The sequence below is a fragment of the Nycticebus coucang genome, chromosome 3 (genome assembly GCF_027406575.1).
Source record: "Nycticebus coucang isolate mNycCou1 chromosome 3, mNycCou1.pri, whole genome shotgun sequence".
Taxonomy (NCBI): domain Eukaryota; kingdom Metazoa; phylum Chordata; class Mammalia; order Primates; family Lorisidae; genus Nycticebus; species Nycticebus coucang.
In genome coordinates, this window is record NC_069782.1 from 78,823,022 (window position 1) to 78,844,212 (window position 21,191).

At 42.4% G+C, this 21,191-nt stretch overlaps 1 protein-coding gene across 1 annotated transcript in view; it reads left to right on the top strand.

The window, feature by feature from the left end:
• Positions 1 to 21,191, top strand: part of FRMPD2 (FERM and PDZ domain containing 2) — a 113,505-nt gene that overhangs the window by 47,616 nt on the left and 44,698 nt on the right. The window contains exons 11-14 of the mRNA XM_053586027.1: positions 12,871 to 13,018; positions 13,622 to 13,760; positions 18,965 to 19,120; positions 20,581 to 20,766. Coding sequence (XP_053442002.1) covers positions 12,871 to 13,018; positions 13,622 to 13,760; positions 18,965 to 19,120; positions 20,581 to 20,766 — 629 coding nt within the window. The remainder of the gene's footprint in view (positions 1 to 12,870; positions 13,019 to 13,621; positions 13,761 to 18,964; positions 19,121 to 20,580; positions 20,767 to 21,191) is intronic.

The following is a 21,191-nucleotide window of genomic DNA, read 5'->3' on the forward strand; positions in this document are numbered from 1 at the left end:
CTGCAGGACTAATGGGGACTCAGCACCACCACCCTAGGAGCCTAAATTAAGGTTCCATTCTACACCCTCTTTCCTCTTTGCTTTAGCATTAGGGACTCTTTATTTCCATTATCAATCCAAAATAACAACAGACTCCAAAGAATAACTTTATTTGGGAATTGGTAGGTGATTGCAATCTGAGATACACATGCTACAGCAAACTGGGGGTGCATCTGAGGAGGTTGGGGCAAAAGAGAGAGGTACATGTAAGTTGTTTGGAAGAAAAAGATCACTGGTTATGGAGGCGTATTGCAGGATTGACATTAGTTCTTTAGTGGAGACAAGTGTCAGACAAGTGTTCTTGTGCGGATGGCTAGTTGTCCTTGTGTAACTCATATAGCAAGCTGGAGTTTAGAAATCATTTTCCGTGCTTTTTTTCAGCATAGGCATAATACATGAATGCCCCTCCCTCATGACCTCTTGGCTTTATTTTATTAGGGTTAGATATAAGTGACTTCCTTTAGTGCTTGTAACTTTCACATTTCCACCTTTTGATCCAGATCTTACTCTGAAAGCACTGCTGATCAATCGTCTGGTGATTAGGTTTTGATTGTTCCTTGGTGCTGGCATGAACCTGTCCCCTTCAGTGTTGGGACCAGACCAACCACACTGCAGCAGCCAGGAGTTTATATCAAATCCTTTTTAGGCACATTTGAACAACAAGGAGGTTCAGAAGAAGTGGCTCCCAGGCTAAATCTATCTGGAGTTCATTGTTAAGTTTAATTTTGTCGGTTTCATAGATGTTGGCTATTATTTTGAAATACCAGGCCAGCATTGCGTGTTTGGGTGAACTCACACCCAAACTGCACACCAAGGGATAAAACATGTTCCTTGAATTTTACATCAAATTGTCCAGCTTTAGCTGACAGGGCTTCAGAAACAGAGCAGTTTGTATTAGTTGGAGAGCTGTAGCCAGATATTGGAGGAAACTAGAAGAAATCGGGATCTAGTCAAGTCTATAGGTAGATAATAAAAACTCAATAACAGTTCTATAATCTAATAATAGGAATACTATATAGTTTTTGTTTAGAAACACTTTTTCCTTCAGTTACCCCCATTTTTACTAAAGATAATCAAAGTAAGACTAATTGTTTGCAAATTAAGTTTAGCGTCATTAAACTTGGCCTGATTATTTACATAAATGTGGCAAAAATAGCAATTGACCACATAGGTTCTTTTCAAGCTCAGAAAACCCCTCAGATTAATAAGCCAAGCCAAGGAAAATTTCAGAATTTTGCTTACACTACTTGTTACTTTATGTACATTTTTCAAATATAACATTTTAAGTCAAAGCTTTAGCAATATCACCAATTTCAAATTATATCCTGTTAAAATATTTGATACTGCTTCAATTGCCTGGGGAGTCCTCCTCGACCCATGAATGGATTAACAAATTGTGGTACATGTATACCATGGAATATTATGCAACCTTAAAGAAAGATGGAGACTTTACCTCTTTCATGTTTACATGGATAGAGCTGGAACATATTCTTCTTAGCAAAGTATCTCAAGAATGGAAGAAAAAGTTTCCAATGTACTCAGCCCTACTGTGAAGCTAATTTATAGCTTTCATATGAAGGCTATAACCCAACTATAGCACAAGAATATGGGGAAAGGGCCAAGGGAGGAGAGGGGTGGGGGGTGGGGTTCCACTTTTTAGGAGAATTTTATTCATTCACTGATCTAGTATTTACAGGGGTTGGAGGGGTCAGGTTATGCTCAGCCTACAGAGGCACCTGTCAGCACCCCCAGTCACCATGTACAGATTAGGGGCTTGTTTGGATCACCTTCAAAGCCACCTGGCAGAGGCCATGGGGCAAAATTTGGGGCCTGAGCTCCAGAGGCAGTGTTAGGCCCATTATCCCTTGGCATCAGGACCTCTGGGAATATAGGGGCTCCAAACAGTTGTCTTGATCCTGTTGTACCCCACCCTGAGTGCCTTACAGAAGCTGAGGAAGCTGGCATAGCAGGGAGGGCTGAGTGCTGCTGGCTTCCGGCAAGCAGCCCTGTCTCTGCTACCCCTAAAAGAGAGACTTGGTATGGTAATGCTGAGGGGCTGGGCAGAGGCTCTTTTGAGCCTCAAGCTCCAGGATCAGAGACTAGGAGCCCAAAGTAAGCCCATAGCCAGGGCCACAACACTGAAGGCAAAGAGCCCTAGAACCCTGTTGTAGAGCACAGTTTCAATAAGACTGGCTAGAACTAGGACAGTTTGCAGGCCACCAAACAGTTCGTTCAAACACTTCTCTCTGCTCAGGCCAGGGAACCAGCAAGTTACTTATCTCATCCCTGCTGGGATACCCCACTTCCAATCCAGCCCAGCAGTCAGGTCGCTGAGTTTGGCACTCTCCCAGAGGGAATAAAGAGAGTAGGCCTGGGTTCCTCACAGTACGGACAGGCTGGTGGCAGAGGCTAGAGTAGCAGGGCCCGATGCCCACCCAGGCCCCCAGCTGCGACTCCAATGTGGAGGGAGTGTAATTGGTGGGGCCACACCTATGGTGCATCTGAGAATGGGTATAGGTGAAACTTACTAAATGCAGAATACAAATGTCTACATACGATAACTAAGAAAATGTCATGAAGGTTGTATTAAACAGTTTGATGAGAATATTTCAGATTGCATATGAAACCAGCACTTTGTACCCCTTGATTGCACTAATGTACACAGCTATGATTTAATTAAAAAATAAATTAATTAATTAAAAAAATTATATCCTGTTATGAGGAGAGCAAAGTCTTATTAGACTTATATAAATAGCTATATTTTCATAAAAATAGGAATACTTATGATTAGTTTTAGAATTCTAGAGCAATCAGGTAGGAAGAAAAAGCAAAAGTTTTAATTTCATTCACAAGAGTACATTTTATCAAATTTCTGTAAACTATAGACAGCATAAAAACAAAACATTTCCTTAAATATAGAAAACAACACATTTAAAGAACTGGCAACATTTCAAATAAAAAATTGTAAGAATCCATAATTTTTCATTGGTTCATTGAGCCTAATGTAATTAATCCTTGTTTTATTTAATCTTGGTTAGCAGATTCACAAACTAATTTATTAATAAGACTTTTGGACACTTTTCCCCAGCTCCAAGGTTTTGTCTTAAAGTTATTAAAAATCTGTAGTTGTTAGAGTTCTTTCCATGAACCTCCTTGAAGTAAAAGCAATTTTGGACTGTAGTTTATTATAAATGCTTTTAGAGAAGAATCAAAACAATAACCTCCTGTGGATGACAAATGGTTAGAAGGGCCATGGTTAAAAGTCTGGGGAGAGTTCATTATAACCAGCAATTGACAGGATATTTGATTATTTCTGTAACATATATCATGATTATCCCAAGACATATGAGATTTCTAGGAATTTCTGTAACATATATCATGATTATCCCAAGACATATGAGATTTCTAGGAATTTCTGTAACATATATCATGATTATACCAAGACATATGAGATTTCTAGGAATTTTCTGTATAATTTTCAGAAGATATATATCAATAACATATTTGTAAATATAAGTTAAAGCAGGCTTCATGTCATTTATTATTTGACAATGTTTTTCATACAGTTTACCATATCAAATAACCTAGTTTCTTATCTCTCTTTTACAAGGTTAGGGACACATCCTTTGTGGTTTCTGGGGGCCCAGCTGGAAAATCTCAAGGTTAAGACAAGGTCAAAAAGGCTTAATTTTGAATTTTATTTTGAGAAGTTTGTCAAAAGATTTAAAATACTTAATCAAAATAGGATCACATGTCACTGTTAAGTGGTAGTCATTCATTTAACCAGAAGGATATTGAAAGACTTCAAAAGGCAAATACAGAATGTTTCATAGTTGGCAGGAAAAACTTAACTCTTTTGTATTGAGAAGACTCACTTTCTGAAGTAATCAAAGGGACCCAATAAAAGATAGCACAGACCACAAGAAATCTTGATAAAAGACTAAATTTTTATTTCGTAGGCCAGTTATCTTTATCTAACAGGTAAAGAAAACCCTTTTACATTTATTTATTTATTTATTTATGAGCCAGAGTCTCATTCCATCACCCAAGCTTGAGTACCATGGCATCATTGTAGCTCACAGCAATCTCAAACTCTTGGGCTCAAGAACTCCTCTTGCGCCACAGAGTGGGATAAGAGAGCTGCATTCTGCCTAACTGATGGATGAAGAACTTGAGTCCAGACTATAGAAAGAACCCCCCTGATTAAACACAACAACAAAAACCCAAAGGAAGATGACGGGTAAAAAACTTGATCTGGCACTTCATAAAAGACGCTTTCCTAATAGGCAGAAAAAATATTAAAGGGTATTCAGCCTCAGTAGTCATCCAAGAAGTGCAAATTAAAGCCATAAGAAAAACCATACACGTCCGTCAGAAAAGGTAAAATTAAAAAGATGAACAATATTGAACATTTATTGGCAAAGACACAGCATTGGGAACGCTTATACACTGCTAGAACAGAAAAAAACAGCATAGTGCTTTGGAAAACTATAGTCATCTACTAAAGTTGTGCCTGTATGTAGGTTTACCCGAAGATGTGAACAAGAATTGTCACAGCTGCCTTAATAGTATAGTAATGGTTCGAAAATGAAACAACCCAAATATCCATTAATAAGAGAAGGAATAAAGAAATTTGTGATATATTCATATATAGAATAGTAAGTAACGATGAAATGAATGAACAACAGATATAAGCCAAAATATGATGCAGAGGGAAGAGACTAGTTTCAAAACAAGACAAATACGTTATGTTCAAACACTAGTATGTGATGTTAGAAGTGAGAGGAGAGGGAAGAAGGTAGCAGTTGGGAGTTGCGGGGTGGGCATGAGGAATGCCTGAAGATCTTGATAAAGTTCCACTTCTTGACCTGTGCTGTGGTTACATAAATGTGTCCATTTTGTGGCAATTAATTGGATTGTACATCTATCACGTGTTATGGTCTGAACATTTGTATTCTCCAAAATTCATGTGTTGAAACCTAATCCTAAGCATGATGAGAGGTGATTAGGTCATGAGGGTGAAGCCCTCATGGATGAGATTAGTGCCCTTATAAGATGCAGTTGAGAGCAGAATTCCCTTCCACTCCCAAGGACATAACTAGAAAGTGCCATCCATAAAACAGAAAGCAGCCTCACAAGACACAGAACTTGCTGGTGCCTTGATCTTGGACTTTCCAGCCTCTAGAACTGGGAGCAATAAATCCCTGTTGTTTAAAAGTCAAAAAAAAAACAAAACTCCTCTTGCCTCAGACTCCCAAGTAGCTGGGACTGTGTGCACCTGCCATAATACCCGACTAGTTTTTCTATTTTTAGTAGAGACAGCTTGCTCTTGCTGAAGCTGATTTTCAACTCCTGAACTTAAGTAATCCACCCTCCTTGGCCTCAGGCTTGAGACCCTGTAGCTAGCCATAATTTTTTAGAATTTATAGCAGAAGCTAATACTCCAGGAAAATCGAGTCATATTAACAGGACCAAATTCAAGTGTTGCATTAGTGTACTTTGAGATTAAAGCTCAAGTTGTAGAAAAACAAAATTTCCTAATTTTAGTCAGCTGGATCACACAAATATTCCTTTCAGGAGATTCATCATCCATAAGCCTTTTACAACTTTCTTATACCTTTTATGATGTTCTTATTCATTTAGTTTTATATGTATCACCTTTTCTTTATTTATTCATTTGAAACAACCTTTAAATAACTTCCAACTAGAAACAATTACTTTTTAATCAACAAATAAAAACACATCCTCATGTCTTCCTTATAACTTTTCTCATCAAAAACCTATCTTACTTGTTTGTACACTTTGTATACAAAATTACATACATCATGAGGGTGCTATGGCTCAGGCCTGTAATCGAGGTTGAGGTGGGTGGATTGCTTGAGCTCACAAGTTTGAGACCAGCTTGAGCCAGAGTGAGACCCCCCCATCTCTAAAAAAAAAAAATAGGCAGGCATTGTGGCGGGTGCCTGTAGTCCTAGCTATTTGGGAGGCTGAGGCAAGAGGATCGCTTGAGTTCAAGAGTTTGAGGTTGCTGGGAGGTGTGATGCTCTATAGGGGGCAAAAAAGTGAAACTCTGTCTCAAAAGAAAAAAAACAACAAAATAACATACATTAATTACAACTTTAATATCTAGTAAAAACTAGAAACTAGAAAGTAAGCAATCAGCCTTTTACAAATTTGTGCATATGCTATTTTATATATTATATATTTTTAAGACATATATGCTTCTTCATAGCACAATTTTTCAATGTACCATAGGACATGTCTATTAACAAAACCAAATATCTTTTTTGTTTCTCTGCAATAAGAAGCCAAAGGCATATAAGCTTAAACTTATGTTCAGCAATTAATGTTTCAGCATTATACCTTATTTAGAAATGATCTATTCAACAAATATTTTCCATTTAATTTAATTTGGTATCATTTTAAGGATTTAATTAACCAAAAACATTTTTTAAACTATTTTTGTGTGGATGCATCTTATAAAACATAATCATAATTGAAAAGTTTGTTTACGCCATTTTATCCCACTTATATTTACATTTATTAATTTACTTGTTTTAACAATTATATTTGAATTGTTCATGAAAACAACATTAGATATTACACAAAGTTGCTCACTATCTTAAATTATTCCTCTTGTTAGTAAATCAGGTTCAGTATCAAAAAACATCACAGAAACAAAGAACTTAAATTTAAAACATGTGGCTTTAGCATATAAGCTTTTTAGCAATCTTTTTTATTGTCATAGTTGACACACACCAAACAACTTATTTTTACTGTATGTTTTGTTCTTAGGTTGAATGTATAATTTTATCCTCTTAAGCATACACAAGCTTTTGCTTAATAAATTGAGGTAAAAGAAGTTGTATTTCTATATTATATTTAATGATGACAACTCTCAACATATGCATGTTTTAATTAAACCAACAAATTTAAAATAGCTCCTATATTTGCTGAAAACTATACCAGATTACCAGAACATGGAAAACATTTAGGTTGCTTTCTATTTTTTTTTTTTTTTTAAGAAAATGCTTAATTCTTTTTTTTTGAAACAGTCTCACTCTGCCGCCCTGGGTTGAGTGCCATTATGTCATAGTTCACAACAACCTCAACTCCTGGGTTCCAGTGATACTCCTGCCTCAGCCTCCTGAGTAGCTGGGACTACAGGCACCCGCCACAACGACCAGCTAATTTTTTCTATTTTTCGTTGAGATAGGGTCTCACTCTTGCTCAAGCTGATCTCGAACTCCTGAGCTTAAGCAATCCACCTGACTATAATACTGCTAGGATTATGGGTGTGAGCCACTGCAACCAGCGAAATGCTTAATTCATAAAAGTGCTTATTTTCTTCTTTTAAGCCAAAAACAAACAAACAAACAAAAAAACCCACTTATATATAAAAATTCAAATCTCCAGAGGTATACCTACTTCAGTTGTGACTCAAAACCAATAAGCCTTTTACAGTTTAACTACGGATGCAAGAGGCATCCCCAAAGAGGGTGCCAAAGATGGAGCATCCTTGAGAATCAGAATTTCTTCTAAAGATAGCCTGGAAAATGAAAGACCCTCATTGTTAACAAAGGTCGAGGCATTTGAGACAAACTCCCTGAGAGCTGGGATGGTCGGTCAGTCGGACAGAGACGCCTTGTGTTTCCTAGCCAGCTGGCTACCCACCTGACGCCAGCCAGACAATTTGCATTCCCCCTAGCTGGTAGAAACAAGAGAGACCATCCTCACTGCTCACAAAGCTCTGGAGACAGAAAACAAGTGAAAAGAGGGTCTTACTGTGATTTTTTTCTCATTACGGTAAAATCTTTTTTTTTTTTTTTTTTTATTGTTGGGGATTCATTGAGGATACAATAAGCCAGGTTACACTGATTGCAATTGTTAGGTAAAGTCCCTCTTGCAATCATGTCTTGCCCCCCATTACGGTAAAATCTTAATGAGCAAAAGACAGAGACAAGAAAACAAGAAATATTCCTGGGAGGACCCAGAACCAAATTGACAAGCGTCACAATTCAGAGAATTAGCTTAAAGAAAGCTCTGTTCTGCCAATTCAAATTTAGAAAAGAAGGGACAAAGAAAAAAAATTTACTTTCTCCTCTCAACTAGGTACTATACCGCTTCTAGAGCTCTGACTTTGGAAAGAATTCCTGCCTTTTGCTGGCCCTTATCAGATCTCTCAGAATCTCATTCATAGGTTCTGAAGTGAGTGAGGTATCCCAGCCTCTTAGGGTCCTGTACTCATTGCCAGAAATTCTAGGGGTAAAAAAATTCTACTTTTGTCCTCTTAGGGGCCAACTGGGTCTGAGAATTAAATTAATATTAGATAGATGAACAGGAAAAAAGCATAATACAAGTTTTATGTGGCATTGGACCCCTCATGATAAGATGACCCCAGCACAGCATTTAGAACCAGTTACTATAATAACATAGTGGATTGGACAAAGAATAGAAAACTGTCAAAATGTGACTAAATTATGGGAGGAGGCTTAAAAGATAAGAGTTAGTCTAACAAGATCTGTACAGTAGTTTCTTGGTTCAACTTTTCATCCTTAAAGATAAGGATGTCTCTTTTCTCTCTGGTATAGGGAGGTCATCTATCACACGAGAGTTTTATCTTGTTTTTTTTTTTTTTTTTTTTTTTTGTAGAGACAGAGTCTCACTGTACCGCCCTCGGTAGAGTGCCGGGCCTCACACGGCTCACAGCAACCTCTAACTCTTGGGCTTACGCGATTCTCCTGCCTCAGCCTCCCGAGCAGCTGGGACTACAGGCGCCCGCCACAACGCCCGGCTATTTTTTTGTTGCAGTTTGGCCGGGGCTGGGTTTGAACCCGCCACCCTCGGCATATGGGGCCGGCGCCCTACTCACCGAGCCACAGGCGCCGCCCTTTATCTTGTTTTAAGACACAGTATGAAGGTCAAAGTGGTCATTTTGCACTTAACTGTTTTTTTAAGTGACTTTAACTTCTACTTAAGTAGTTGATATGTCAGAATGGCATATTTAACCTCTTTATTTTTATCATCTGGAAATCCTTAGAAGTTTCACATATTAAAAATTATGTTGGTGGCTGTGCAGAGAAGAATTGGGTTAGTAGGTAAGGATTTTAGAAAAAAAGGGAGTTCAGCTAGAGAAGGATGAAGAGGAAGAGGAATTGTAGGAAGGAGGGGAAGGCTCTAGAAAGGACAGTCTCAGCTGGCTTTCAGATGCTTGTAGTATCTTGAAGTGAGTCAACTTTGGGTCCTGAATGGATTTTGAAACCTCAAGATACCACCTGAAATATGCATCCTATTCAAACTGTTAAACCCTGTAGCCACAGACTTCTAATTTTCAGTTCTAAGAGAAACATAAGCTTGGAGAGATCAAGCGATCTCCATAATGGCCAATGGAACTCTAAATTATTTTGGTGTAATTTGCACGTGGTTTAAAAATACCTGAGGGTGAACCATAATGTTTGAAAAGTCTGCGTGATGCTGATTTAAATTATGTGCACAACCAACTAACACCAAAAGAGTACTCACCAGAAAGGGTGCAAAGTTCCTTACAAAAAAATGAAAGCAGAAGAGTAGTCACCAGAGGGATGATGTCCTTTCTGTCTGTAAAGCCAGCTCCAGAATAAAGTCAAAGCTCAACTAAAATGAGGGACCTCAAATCCAAGAGAGAATTCACCACTGGCAGAAAGATGATACTTGTCAGCAGAGAGCACTGTGGGCTCATGTGGGCGCCACATGTGCTTCCAGGGGTCACCAATCTGGGACAAGAATTGCCCTCTATGGATCCCACTCTGTGACACCAGATTATGTCAACTTAAAACAACAAAAAACAGAGACAGGCTTTCCAAAGAAAGAGTTTATTCAGGAATTAGCAGCACATTGCAATTCAGAATATGCATGTTATAGAGGACCATAGACACATTATATGAGGTTGGGGTAAGGGGCAGCTTTTATTTTATTTTATTTTATTTATTTATTTATTTATTTATTTATTTATTTATTTATTTATTTATGTGAGACAGAGCCTCAAGCTGTCGCCCTGGGTACAGTGCCTTGGCATCACAGCTCACAGCAGCCTCCAACTCCTGGGCTCAAGTGATTCTCTTGCCTCAGCCTCCCAAGTAGCTGGGATGACAGGTGCCCACCACAACGCCTGGCTATTTTTTGGTTGTAGTTGTCATTGTCGTTTGGTAGGGCCAGGCTGGATTTGAACCCTCCAGCTCTGGTGTATGTGGCTGGCACCTTAGCCGCTTGAGCTACAGGCACCTAGCCAAGGGGAAGTTTTTAAAGACAAAAGAGAGCAGCACATGTAAGTTGTTTTGAAATAAAGGGGCTCAAGGTAGGGGTTGATTTCAGTCCATCAGTGGAGACACAGTGGCAGGCAAGTGTTCTTGTGCAGGTGGCTAGCTGGCCTCATGCTGCCAGCTGTCCTTGTGTGGCTCATGTAGTCACTAGCTCATCGCTCCTGTAGTAAGCAGCAGTTTGGAGAACATTCTTTATGGTTTTTTTGGTATAGGCGTAACATGTGAGCACCCCTCCCTCATGGCCTCTTGGCTCCATTTTATTAGGGTTAGATGTGACTTTTTTTTTGGTGTTGATAACTTTCTGCACCATCTACTGAAATATTCCTGTGCCACTGCACGATCTCTTTAACCTCCGTGTGGAGGCTGAGCTGGGATCACACTGGCTTTCTGGTTAAATCTTGGCTCTCCCATCCGACCTGCTTAAGTGTCATATCTCAGCGTTCCTCTATTCTTCCATCCCCAATAGGAGAGGCTCCTGAGCTTGTGTGATTATTCTGTGTACCACAGTGGACCTGGTGGGGGATGTCCTTATTCCTCTATGGTTCTCATTGGACCTCTGAAAGATCCCTTGCCCAAATAAAAAGAACAGCTATTATATGATTTGATGTGATCAATTCATGTTTGCTCAACCTTCTGTAAAGTGTGAATCAAGGCATCTTTAAGAAACATTGTATTTTTATTGATCTATAATGTTCAATCTAAATAAAACCCATGTGCTTGCTCTATGAGTACAACTTCAAGGTTTATCCCCATCAGCCTCTTTCCAGTCAGGTGGCTATCCCTGAGCCCTTCACTGTGGATAATTCTAGAACGGTTTAGCTAGGGGTCTCCTGGTAAAATCATTCAAAAGTGACTACCTCTGGAGTTTGGATATATGAGGCCTGACAATTTAGTTCACTAGCTCATTCTAGAAAAAATGCTACATACCTCATTGCTGAATGTTATTAGGTCACCTTTGAAGCACTCCCGTTGGGAAGCTATGCGCCAATGCCAGCACCTAGTCCACCCTTCAAAGCACTTTTTCTAGGACAAGTTCATGAACTTAATCACCAGACCTGATGGTCATTCCAAAACGAGTTCCAAAAATGCTTTGAAGGGTAGACGAGGTACTGATGTCGGTACACAGCTTCCCAAGGAGAGCACTTTAAAGGCGACCTAGTGATATTCAGCAATGTAGCACTTTTTCTAGGATGAGTTCATGAACTTAATTGTCAGACCTTCATAGATCGACATGAGGGATTCCCAGCCAACCTATAATAGAGAACTTCCATCCCTTTGCAGAGAACTGATCCTAAGGGAAGTATCATCAGGTATGGGGTGTCAAATTCAGTAGCAAGGGCAGAGGACAGAGGGGGGAGGTGGTCTGAGCGCTGTTTGGTGACTGCTGTTTAAACCCCTTGGGCACCTGCTTCCCACCCCCAACATACATAGACATTTGGGAACAAAAGCTAGTTGCTGCTTTCAAAGTTCTCTCTCCCACCCCAAACTGGTCAGCATTCTTGTGCCATACAAGGGGGAGCCACTTTGGGTGTGTGGCATATTGGGGTAGGGGCAAGCTTGCAAAAATCCCCTGAAGTGGCTGAGGACACCCAGGCAAGGTGGGGAGGGGTGGACGCAGTGCCTTTTCTGTGACAGGGCTCTCTCAGAGGTGTTAGAGCACCAACTCAGCAGGAGTCAAAGTCCTGAGCTTGAGTTGGTGGAGTTCCAAGCTGGAAACATTCAGGTCAAAGGGCAAATGTGACTCCACTTACATCTTGTCCCAGCTAGCTGCAGGCTGCAATACAAAGTCTTATAGACTGGGGGGCTTAAGCAGCAGATATTATTTCTCACAGTTCTGGAGGCTGGAAAGTCCAAGATTAGGGTGCCAGCTGATACAGCTCCTGGTGGGGTCCCTTTTCCTGGTCCATAGATGGCCACCATTTCCACTGTGTCCTCACATGATGGAGAGAGGAAGTTCTGGTCTCTTGCTCTTCTTATAAGAATACTGGAGTCCTGGGGTCTCTACCTTCAGACCTTACCTAAACTTAATTAGCTCCCAAGGGCTCTACCTCCAGATACCATAAAACAGGGACTTAGGGCTTCAACATAAGAATTTTGGGAGGACACGGATATTGAGTCCATAAGTCATCTCCAGCTAGGGAGGTGGGGGATAGTACAGTTGATGCAGAAGGGCCTGGCACATGGCATGAACTTAACAGTACTCTTTTTCCTTTGTTTTTCATTTTCTTTCCATAAGATGGTAGCTGGAAGGCAGATATTAAGTGACATCCTCTCTAAGTTAAGATAAATAATCACATCTTCTCCTCTTGGTGCTGAGTTTCTCTGCCTTGATCCTCTCCTCTGTTCCTCCTGTTCTCAGCCCATCACGGGGCTCCTTGGTACCAGGTTTCCAGAGGACTGGCTTCCCACTCTCCCCTGCTTGACAACTGCTTATATGCAAACCTGTGGGTGGGGCTCCGGGCTGTGAGTCTGAGGGATGGTGCATTCCCTACTCCTTTCTTTCTCCAAACCATTTGCATTTTCATTTCAGACAAAGAGTTCTTCTTCCTGGACAATGAGACCAGGTTGTGCACAATAGCCCCTGAAGGCTGGAGAGAGAAGTCCCCGAAGACCTCCATGAACACCTTCACACTCTTCCTGAGGATAAAGTTCTTTGTCAGCCACTACGGGCTGCTCCAGTGAGTGCTGTTCCTTTATTCCTCAGGGGATTTACATATTTCCAGGCTGACTTCAAGGCAATGGATAGGCAGGTGCTTTGCAAACTATCCAGTATATATAGATAACGATCGTTGTTGTTGCTCATCTTCTGTTGATCGGATTCTGATAAAACAAGAGAGGGAAAAATCAGTTTTTTGAGGCAGACCCTGGTCAAAATGAGAACTTGCCCTTGTATTTCAAATACTCTGTACTTAAAGTCCCAGTTCTCTCTCCCTGACCCCACATGCCCACGCCTCCTCTAGATACAGCCCAGCAGCCTGGTGATGAGGGCCGGAGGAGAGGCCCATGGGTTTGCAGATGGATCACTGCATCTTCATTCCTTTGTTCATTAGAAACACCACTGAACTGAATGTTAGTTCCCTCACTTAAACTGTAGCAACAAACATCTCCTTGGATTGAAGTGCTGGCACAGGGGGGCCCTCAGTTAGTGGTGGGAGGCACGGTGTGGATGAAGGAGACCACACTGTCTCACTGGCATTGGCCTCTGGCTTCCCTTAGTGGCGTTAGTGTTCTCTCTTCCCCTCAGCATTCCAGCCACCTGCGTTTCTGAATTTCTTTCCCAGACACAGACTGACTAGGCATCAGTTTTACCTGCAGCTTCGGAAGGACATCCTGGAGGAGAGACTACACTGCAGTGAGGAGACTCTGCTGCGGCTGGGGGGCCTTGCCCTTCAGGCCGAATTTGGCAATTACCCAAAGGAGGTAGGGGTGACACCTGGAATTGGGGGACTGTTAATAACATGGAGACTGTGCCTTTCAGAAGTGTTGTTAGCATCTACCACTGAGATTGGGGTAAACTACATCTATTCATTCATTCATCCATCCACCCACCCACCCACCCATCCATCTAGTCATCCATTCATCCATCCATCATCCATCCATCCATCCATCCACCCATCTATCCATCCACCCATCTATCCATCCATCCATCTATCCATCCATCTATCCATCTATTCATCCACCCATCTATCCTTCATTCTGTCATCCATCCATCCACCCATCTATCCATCCATCTATCCATCTATTCATCCACCCATCTATCCGTCCATCCATCCATCCATCCAGAAAGCATTCTTTGAGCATTCTATGCTAGGCTCTGGGAGACATAAAGATGAACAAATCAAGTTCATACATTGTAATGTAGTTCTAGTCTAATAGATTATCTCCTAACAACAGTAATTTACTAATTTGTTGAGTTCCTATCATCATTTTCATCAGCAACAGTAGCAGCAGTAATAGCCAACCTTTATTAAGAGACCACCCCATATCTGGCCTTGACTTAGACATTCTCCATGTTAACTGGCACATTAACTCACATTAACGCTCACAGCTTCACTCTGGACCATTGTGGTGGACACTGCAAAGTCAGGGGTTCAGTGGTAAAGTTGGGGTGAGGGTCTGCAAGAAGGAGAGGCAACCAGCCCAGGTATTAAGAAGAGGTTTTATTAAAAAGAGAAGAGCAGAGTGGAGTCTGACAAAGAGCCAGCTCCTGGTCACATAGCTTCAAGAGGGTTGGAATGTGGGAGGGGCTTGCTAGAAGTCATTCTCTTCTGCTGAGAGACTGAGTTTGCACAAAGGACAAATCTTGGAGTTATTCCCTTGATTGGCTGCCAGCCAGGGCAGGGGTAGAAAGTTATTGTTTTGTTGGTTCCCAGGAACACTGGCCTTGAAGCATTCCATGGAGGGTGGTGAGGGGGTTTAATGTTCTGATGCAGTTTGGTTTAAACCTTCTTTTCTACAATGGTTGCACTCCTGTGAAGGCTATGAGGATTCCTTCCCCCCACAAAATGCATTTGGGGGAGACCTCAGAAGCTCCTAATGCCTCCCTCAGCCCCTCTCCATGTTGTTGACTGGCAGAAAGAGGAGGCTGTCCTGTCCAGGGAGCTTAGCTGGTATTGAGGCTGGGTGAGTGCCACCTGTCATATCTGGAAAGACTTAGTGTGCCCTCCTAAGGGGCTTATATTTTGTTTGATAAATGGTTCTGCTGTTGGAAAAAAATAATTTGAAAACTACTGTTGTGAAAGATTGGGAGCCCCTAAGGAATTTTAAGCAGGGAAGTGACATGATTATATTTGCATTTTAAAGAGGGAGACAAAGACAATTTAGTATAAAAATAAATCTCCTTAATCACATCATCATAGCAGAACAACTTTTCTCTGGGCACATTCTCACATGCAGGGATTTTTACACAGTCGTAAACATCTCCACATTTGATTTGCATTCTGCTTTCTCACTTCAGGGTATGTGTCCTCTGGCGGCCTTCCCAGTGATCCTTCAGAGTGGCTGCCTGTTATGTCTTCACGGCCAGGGCTTCCTTCACTTCCTTGTGTCTTACTGTGGGCCATTCACCTCGTAGTGCTGTGTAGATGATAACTACTATGTTCATTCAAGTTACTTCTGATCTTTCTCCTTTATCAATGATATAGAATTAGAGGTACTGTGTTTTGCCTTGTATGTGGATAATGTGATACTTTTTTGCCCATTTCCGAGGGGAAAATAAGGATGTGCATTATAAATAGGTAGTGTGGTTCAGGAGCAGAGACGCCCAGTGGGCCTTCTGGAGCTGCTATGCCCTCCTGCCTAAGCCCACCAGGCACATGGGATTCAGCCTGGGAGGGTCAGGGATCTGGTGGGAGAGTACCAGAGTGGGCTGAGGAGGAGGCAGCAGTGGGCTTGGTGAGAAGGGCTACGGCCATGCCATGTAGGGCAAGAGCCATGGCTTGTGGCCTGGAAACAGAGAAGGGACCAGGAGCCCTTTACAAGCCCCAGGGACTCTCCTGGCTGCCTGTGGGGTGAGCGGCCCCAGAAGCTCCCATTCTGCTAGCTATGCACATGCCTTCTCGGCCATGGTCCTTAAAGTGGTGGGGAGGGAAGGGCTCTTGGGAGGAGGAAGGGGCGGCCTTCACAGAGCTGGTGGCTGTGGGAGGCCGGGGTAATCTGCACATTTACCTGGGGAGAATTAGCCTGCCCCAGATGTGTCTCTCCTGGCTGAGAGCTGGCCACTTTCTCAAGGAGCATTTTCCTGAAAATTTGGGCCAAAAACATGGGTGCGTCTTCTACATGGGAGTGCATTTTACCTGGCAAAACATGTTACTTTTGTCTGAAGACTTTTTAGTTCCATATTGACTTTTTCTCCTGGATATAGTGTTAGTAATGAGATGCTGGTCAAAGATCTGAAATACTTACTCATGTTTTAATGTTCTGATAGACTTCAGTTTTCAGAGCAGTTTTAGGTTCACAGCAAAATTGAGTGACAAATGCATAGACTTCCCATATGCCCCTGTCCCTACACATGCACAGCCTCATCTGTAAAAAATTCTTCAGGGGCTCCCACAAAAACCCCACACCAGGATGTATGTCACAATCCATGAGCCTACGCTGACATATCATTATCATTCAGAGTCCATAGCTTACCCCGGGATTCATTCCTGGTATTGTACTTTGGTATAGATTTTGACCAATATTTAAAGATCTGAATCCACCATTATAGTATTTTCAAAGCCAAATAAAATACAAAGATAAATCTCTAAATTTAAAACATTTCATCTGGGAAGCAAGAATTGCATTTCAGGGCACACACACAGACCGAGTGGTCTTCATTATGCTGGAAGGACACAGGCAAGGTTGGAGTTTTTATAAGAGAGAAACATGTTACATATTGTTTGAAAGAAAACTTACCAGTTCTAGAGAAGCTTTGGGGAGCTGCTAAGCTCTGGTGAGTGACACTGACAGGAGGCACCAGTCTTAAGAGTCACAGCAAGTCACATTAGTAATTTCTAAGTAAAACTGGTCTTAGGTTTACAGCAGGCCATTTTAGCAGTGGGTTTGTGGAAAACCTTAAATCTTTGAGCAGATGCTGTGTGTCCCGAGAGCATTTCCCCCTGGCCTCTCAACTCTCATTTGGTTAAGACAATAATGACCCAATTTGTATAACAGACTTTCACAGATTTCACAGCCCTAAAAATCTTCTGTGCTCCACCTATTCATCCGTACCTCCCTACAAACCCCTGACCTTTTTACTGTCAGTAAATTTAGCTTTTTCCAGAATGCTATATAGTTGGAATCATATAGCAAATAGCCTTTTCAGACTGAGTTCTCTGACTTAGCAATATGTAATTAGGATTCCTAATTGGTGTCACAGCTCACAGCAACCTCAAACTCTTGGGCTTAAGCGATTCTCTTGCCTCAGCCTCTCAAGTAGCTGGCACTACAGATGCCCACCACAATGCCCGGCTATTTTTGTTGTTGCTGTTGTTACAGTTGTCATTGTTGTCTTAGCAGGCCCAGGCCAGGTTCCAACCCCTCAGCCTTGGTGTACATGGCCAGCGCCCTACCCACTGAGCTACGGGCCCTGCCCCTCCATTTCTTTTCATAGCAGGGCAGCTCATTTCTTTCCAGTGCTGAATAATATGCCATAGTCTGGATGTCCCCCAGTTCATCCATTCACCTACTGAAGTTCACCCTTCCCTTCCAAGTTTCGGTAATGATAAATAAGCCCTCTGTGAACATCTACGTGCAGGTTTTTGTGTGGACAGGAGTTTTCATCTCCTCTGGGTAAATGCCAAGGAGCACGATTGCTGGCTTGTATGGTGCGCATACGTTGAGTTTTGTTAGGCAGCTGCCTAACTGTCTTTTAGAATGGCTGTACCGTTTTGCATTCTCTTCAACAGTGAGAGTTCGGGTTGCCTCACATCTTCATCAGCATTTGGTTTGTCAGTGTTCTCAATTTTAGCCATTTTAGTAGCATTCTAAATGCTTTTTTTGGTATACTAGATTGCTGAGAAATTTCTTTTGCTTTTTGCCTCTGAGCTCAGAACCAACATAGGGCCAGCACCAACCAAGCTGGAGGATTCTGAGGCCATAGCCACCTGGAGACAAGTCTGTACCACACCAGGAGTGTGGGATTTAGTGGACACTATGCTGCTCCCTTCAGATCCCCTTGTTGGTCCAACTTGTTTATGCCTATGCCTGAGAAGGCCAGATTTTCCCAGTTCCCATCTGCTTTCCTCATGGGTAATTGCTCTCAGCAGGGGGAAAATGTCTTGGGCAGGGTTAGGCTGGCAGGGGGCCAATGAGACCAGGCGAGGTTGATTTGGAAACACACAGGCAGGATCAGCTGCTTCTTCTGCCTGGTCCTAACTTTCTCATTCCTTATGGTAGATCTCAAGATTGCTTCCCCATGAACTTCTGCATAATTCTCTCTGCTCCAGACTCTGTGTTCAGGGAATCCACCAGCAGGCAGTGAATGTCCCAATTTGCTGTCTTCTCCCAGGGGGCCATAGCCTCAGTCCCCCAAAGAGCAGACTCGATGAAGTTTTAGGCCTGGGGTAGAATGGGCTGTCAGGTCTCCCCTTGTTCAGGAGGCTGCTTTCTGAACACCTCCTTGCACAGAGATGCTAAGGCCCTGCTCATAAGGGGGACCATATGCTCAGAGTATATGTGTACAGAAATGCTAAATGAATAAAAAGAAACAAAGTTTTAGGGCCACAGTTTTGCTGTATCTTTGGGAAATGCTGTGTGGCATCATGGAATGAGTGAGAGCTTTGGGTGAAAAAATCCTGTTTCTGTCATTTACAAGTGGTGTGACCTTAGCCCTGTTGAATGATTTCTCTTTTGGCTCATCTTGGCTATAACAAAAATATTGCCACCCTCATAGCATTACTGTGAGCCCAACATGTTCTGCAGACCACCTAGTACACAGAGGGGGCTTCTGTCTTCTATTCACGCCACAGGGTTTGGCCCCACTTCTAAGGTAGCAGAAAATGAAATCCCAGGTGGGCACCTTGAAGAAGCATCCTTGCCTGGCACCCTCATTGGATTGTGACTGTTGACATGGTTTTGTTCTGCTCAGAGAACACAGACGGTGTCTTGTTTATGCCCCCTTTCCCTCTGCATCTTGTTTCCAGCAGGTGGAGAGTCAGGCGTACTTTCAAGTAGAAGATTACATCCCAGCAAGTCTGATTGAGAGAATGACCGCTCTGCGGGTACAGGTGGAAGTCTCGGAGATGCACCGGCTCAGTTCTGTGCTCTGGGGAAAGGATGCTGAGCTGGAGTTCTTGAGGGTAAGTCCTTGCAGACCTTGAGAGCAGTGGTGCTGAGAGCAGTGGTGCTGATCTTCAAGGGAATGCAATTAGCAATCCTCAAGCAAGGGTCATGAGCTAGAGGAGGAAGGGGGGCCTCCATGACCCTGAGGGCAAGGAGAGGCTTCTGGAAGCAAGGCCCTTGGAAATGGCCTGAAGACGGGTAGGATTTATGAGCTGGAGTGGAGGCAGTGGGGCCTTTATTTAATCTTAGAGTGATATCCCAGCCACTTTCCTGCCAGTGAGGAGACCACAGTTTTTGTGATGACCCACAGGACAACAAAGAATCACAGTGTGAGCCAGAGCAAAGCCATTGGAAGACCCAGAATTTGGGGCTCAGAAACTTAATCAGGACTGTGGGAGGAGCTGTGGAGTCTGCAGAGAGCATAACCTGTCTGTAGAGGCTATTTGGCAGCAGGAGAGGGATGAGCAAAGAGCTGGAAAGAGGAGCTCTCAAAAGCCATAATTTGTCCTTTTTCAGTGACCCTGCCTGGGGGTGGAAGGATGTGACATGATGCTGCTGGGGGAGGTGGGTAGAAATGGTATACCAGATCTCACCAATGAAACCCTTCTCAGAGGTTTCCGAAGGCCTGCAGCAAGATCCCTGCTGTGGGTCCAGATGCATCAACCTTCTGGGGAGGACGGGAGCCTTCCTGGTGAAGATGAAGATGGGAGAGCCCAGGATAGAGATGGGACTGCCATTCAGACATAAAAACCTTTGGTGTTTGTTTTATACTCTGGTCTCTTAAGAATTTGGTTGGTTTAATGTAGTTTCCAGCTCAGACTGACCCATGGCCTATGGCAAACTTTAGTCTATTAACCTGGTAAATTGATGCAAGACCTTGGGCTATGGGAACCCCATCGAGGCATTGCTGAAAGGTAAGAAAGGCCAAAGAGAATGGCCATTTTCTCTGCATGGTGTTCATGCCTCCTGTTAATTTAACAACAACACTATTGATGTGGATGGTCACTTTCTGTCCTTGACCCTCAGATTTTCCATCTGTAACATGAAGGATTTGGACCAGATAATATGAATGTATACTGTGGCTGACACAACTGGGAAAAGAAATCGTGAGATGTCCCAGACAAGTCTGAATTGCAAAACACTTATTCAGAATAGTATTATTCTACTATATTATTTTCATAAGTGTCTTCTAAGTGTTGTTTTAGGAGTTCTATAAGGAAGTATTCCTTTGGGTAAGAAAAAATAGAAAGGTGCTATCATATCAGAGGTGCAGAGAAATTCTGTATGGTTGTAAGAAAACTTGTTTAGCTTGTTGTTTCTTAAACTTATTTGACAGTCCTACTTTTTCTTCTTCTTCTTCTTCTTTTTTTTTTTTTTCCAGAACATCTATCAGTGCATTTTTCATGGAATTGTTTGAGGCCTATTTTTATAAACCGCTGTACCTATCTCTTCTAAATTGGCCTTTTTCTTGCTCCAGGTCTCCCAGCAGCTCCCAGAATATGGTGTGCTGGTTCACCGAGTATTCTCGGAGAAGAAGAGGCCAGAAGGGGAGCTGGCGTTGGGAATCTGTGCCAAGGGTGTCATAGTATATGAAGTGAAAAACAGTAGCAGGATTGCAACGTTATGGTTCCAGTGGAGAGAAACCAGGAAGATTTCGACTTATGTGAGTGTAGCTCAGTTGATAAATAACCTGTGCTTCATTTTCCTTTGATCTGGTACTACTTAAAGGAGCAATAGACCATATGATTTCCTCCTGTGACCAGGCTCACAGCCCGTGCATCTGTTAACCTGCATTCCGAGTTATTGTGGGGTATTTGGAAGTAGTTCCACTAGGGGATTTTGGGAGACCCCCAGTAGACTCTGTCTTCTCTCCCATCCCTTACCTGGGCCCCACATACCCCTGTGGGACTAAAGGGCTACATTTTCCTTCTGGGTAATGTTCTCTTCATTTATCTGAAGAATCCATCAACACTGGGAGCAGGGTTGGAGGTGGGAGATGGGGGAGAAGGAGTGTAGAAGCATAGGTTGGAAGGTTTTGAAACATTTCCTTGTGTTTTAATTTCACCTTTGCACACAGTGTCCTGAGGC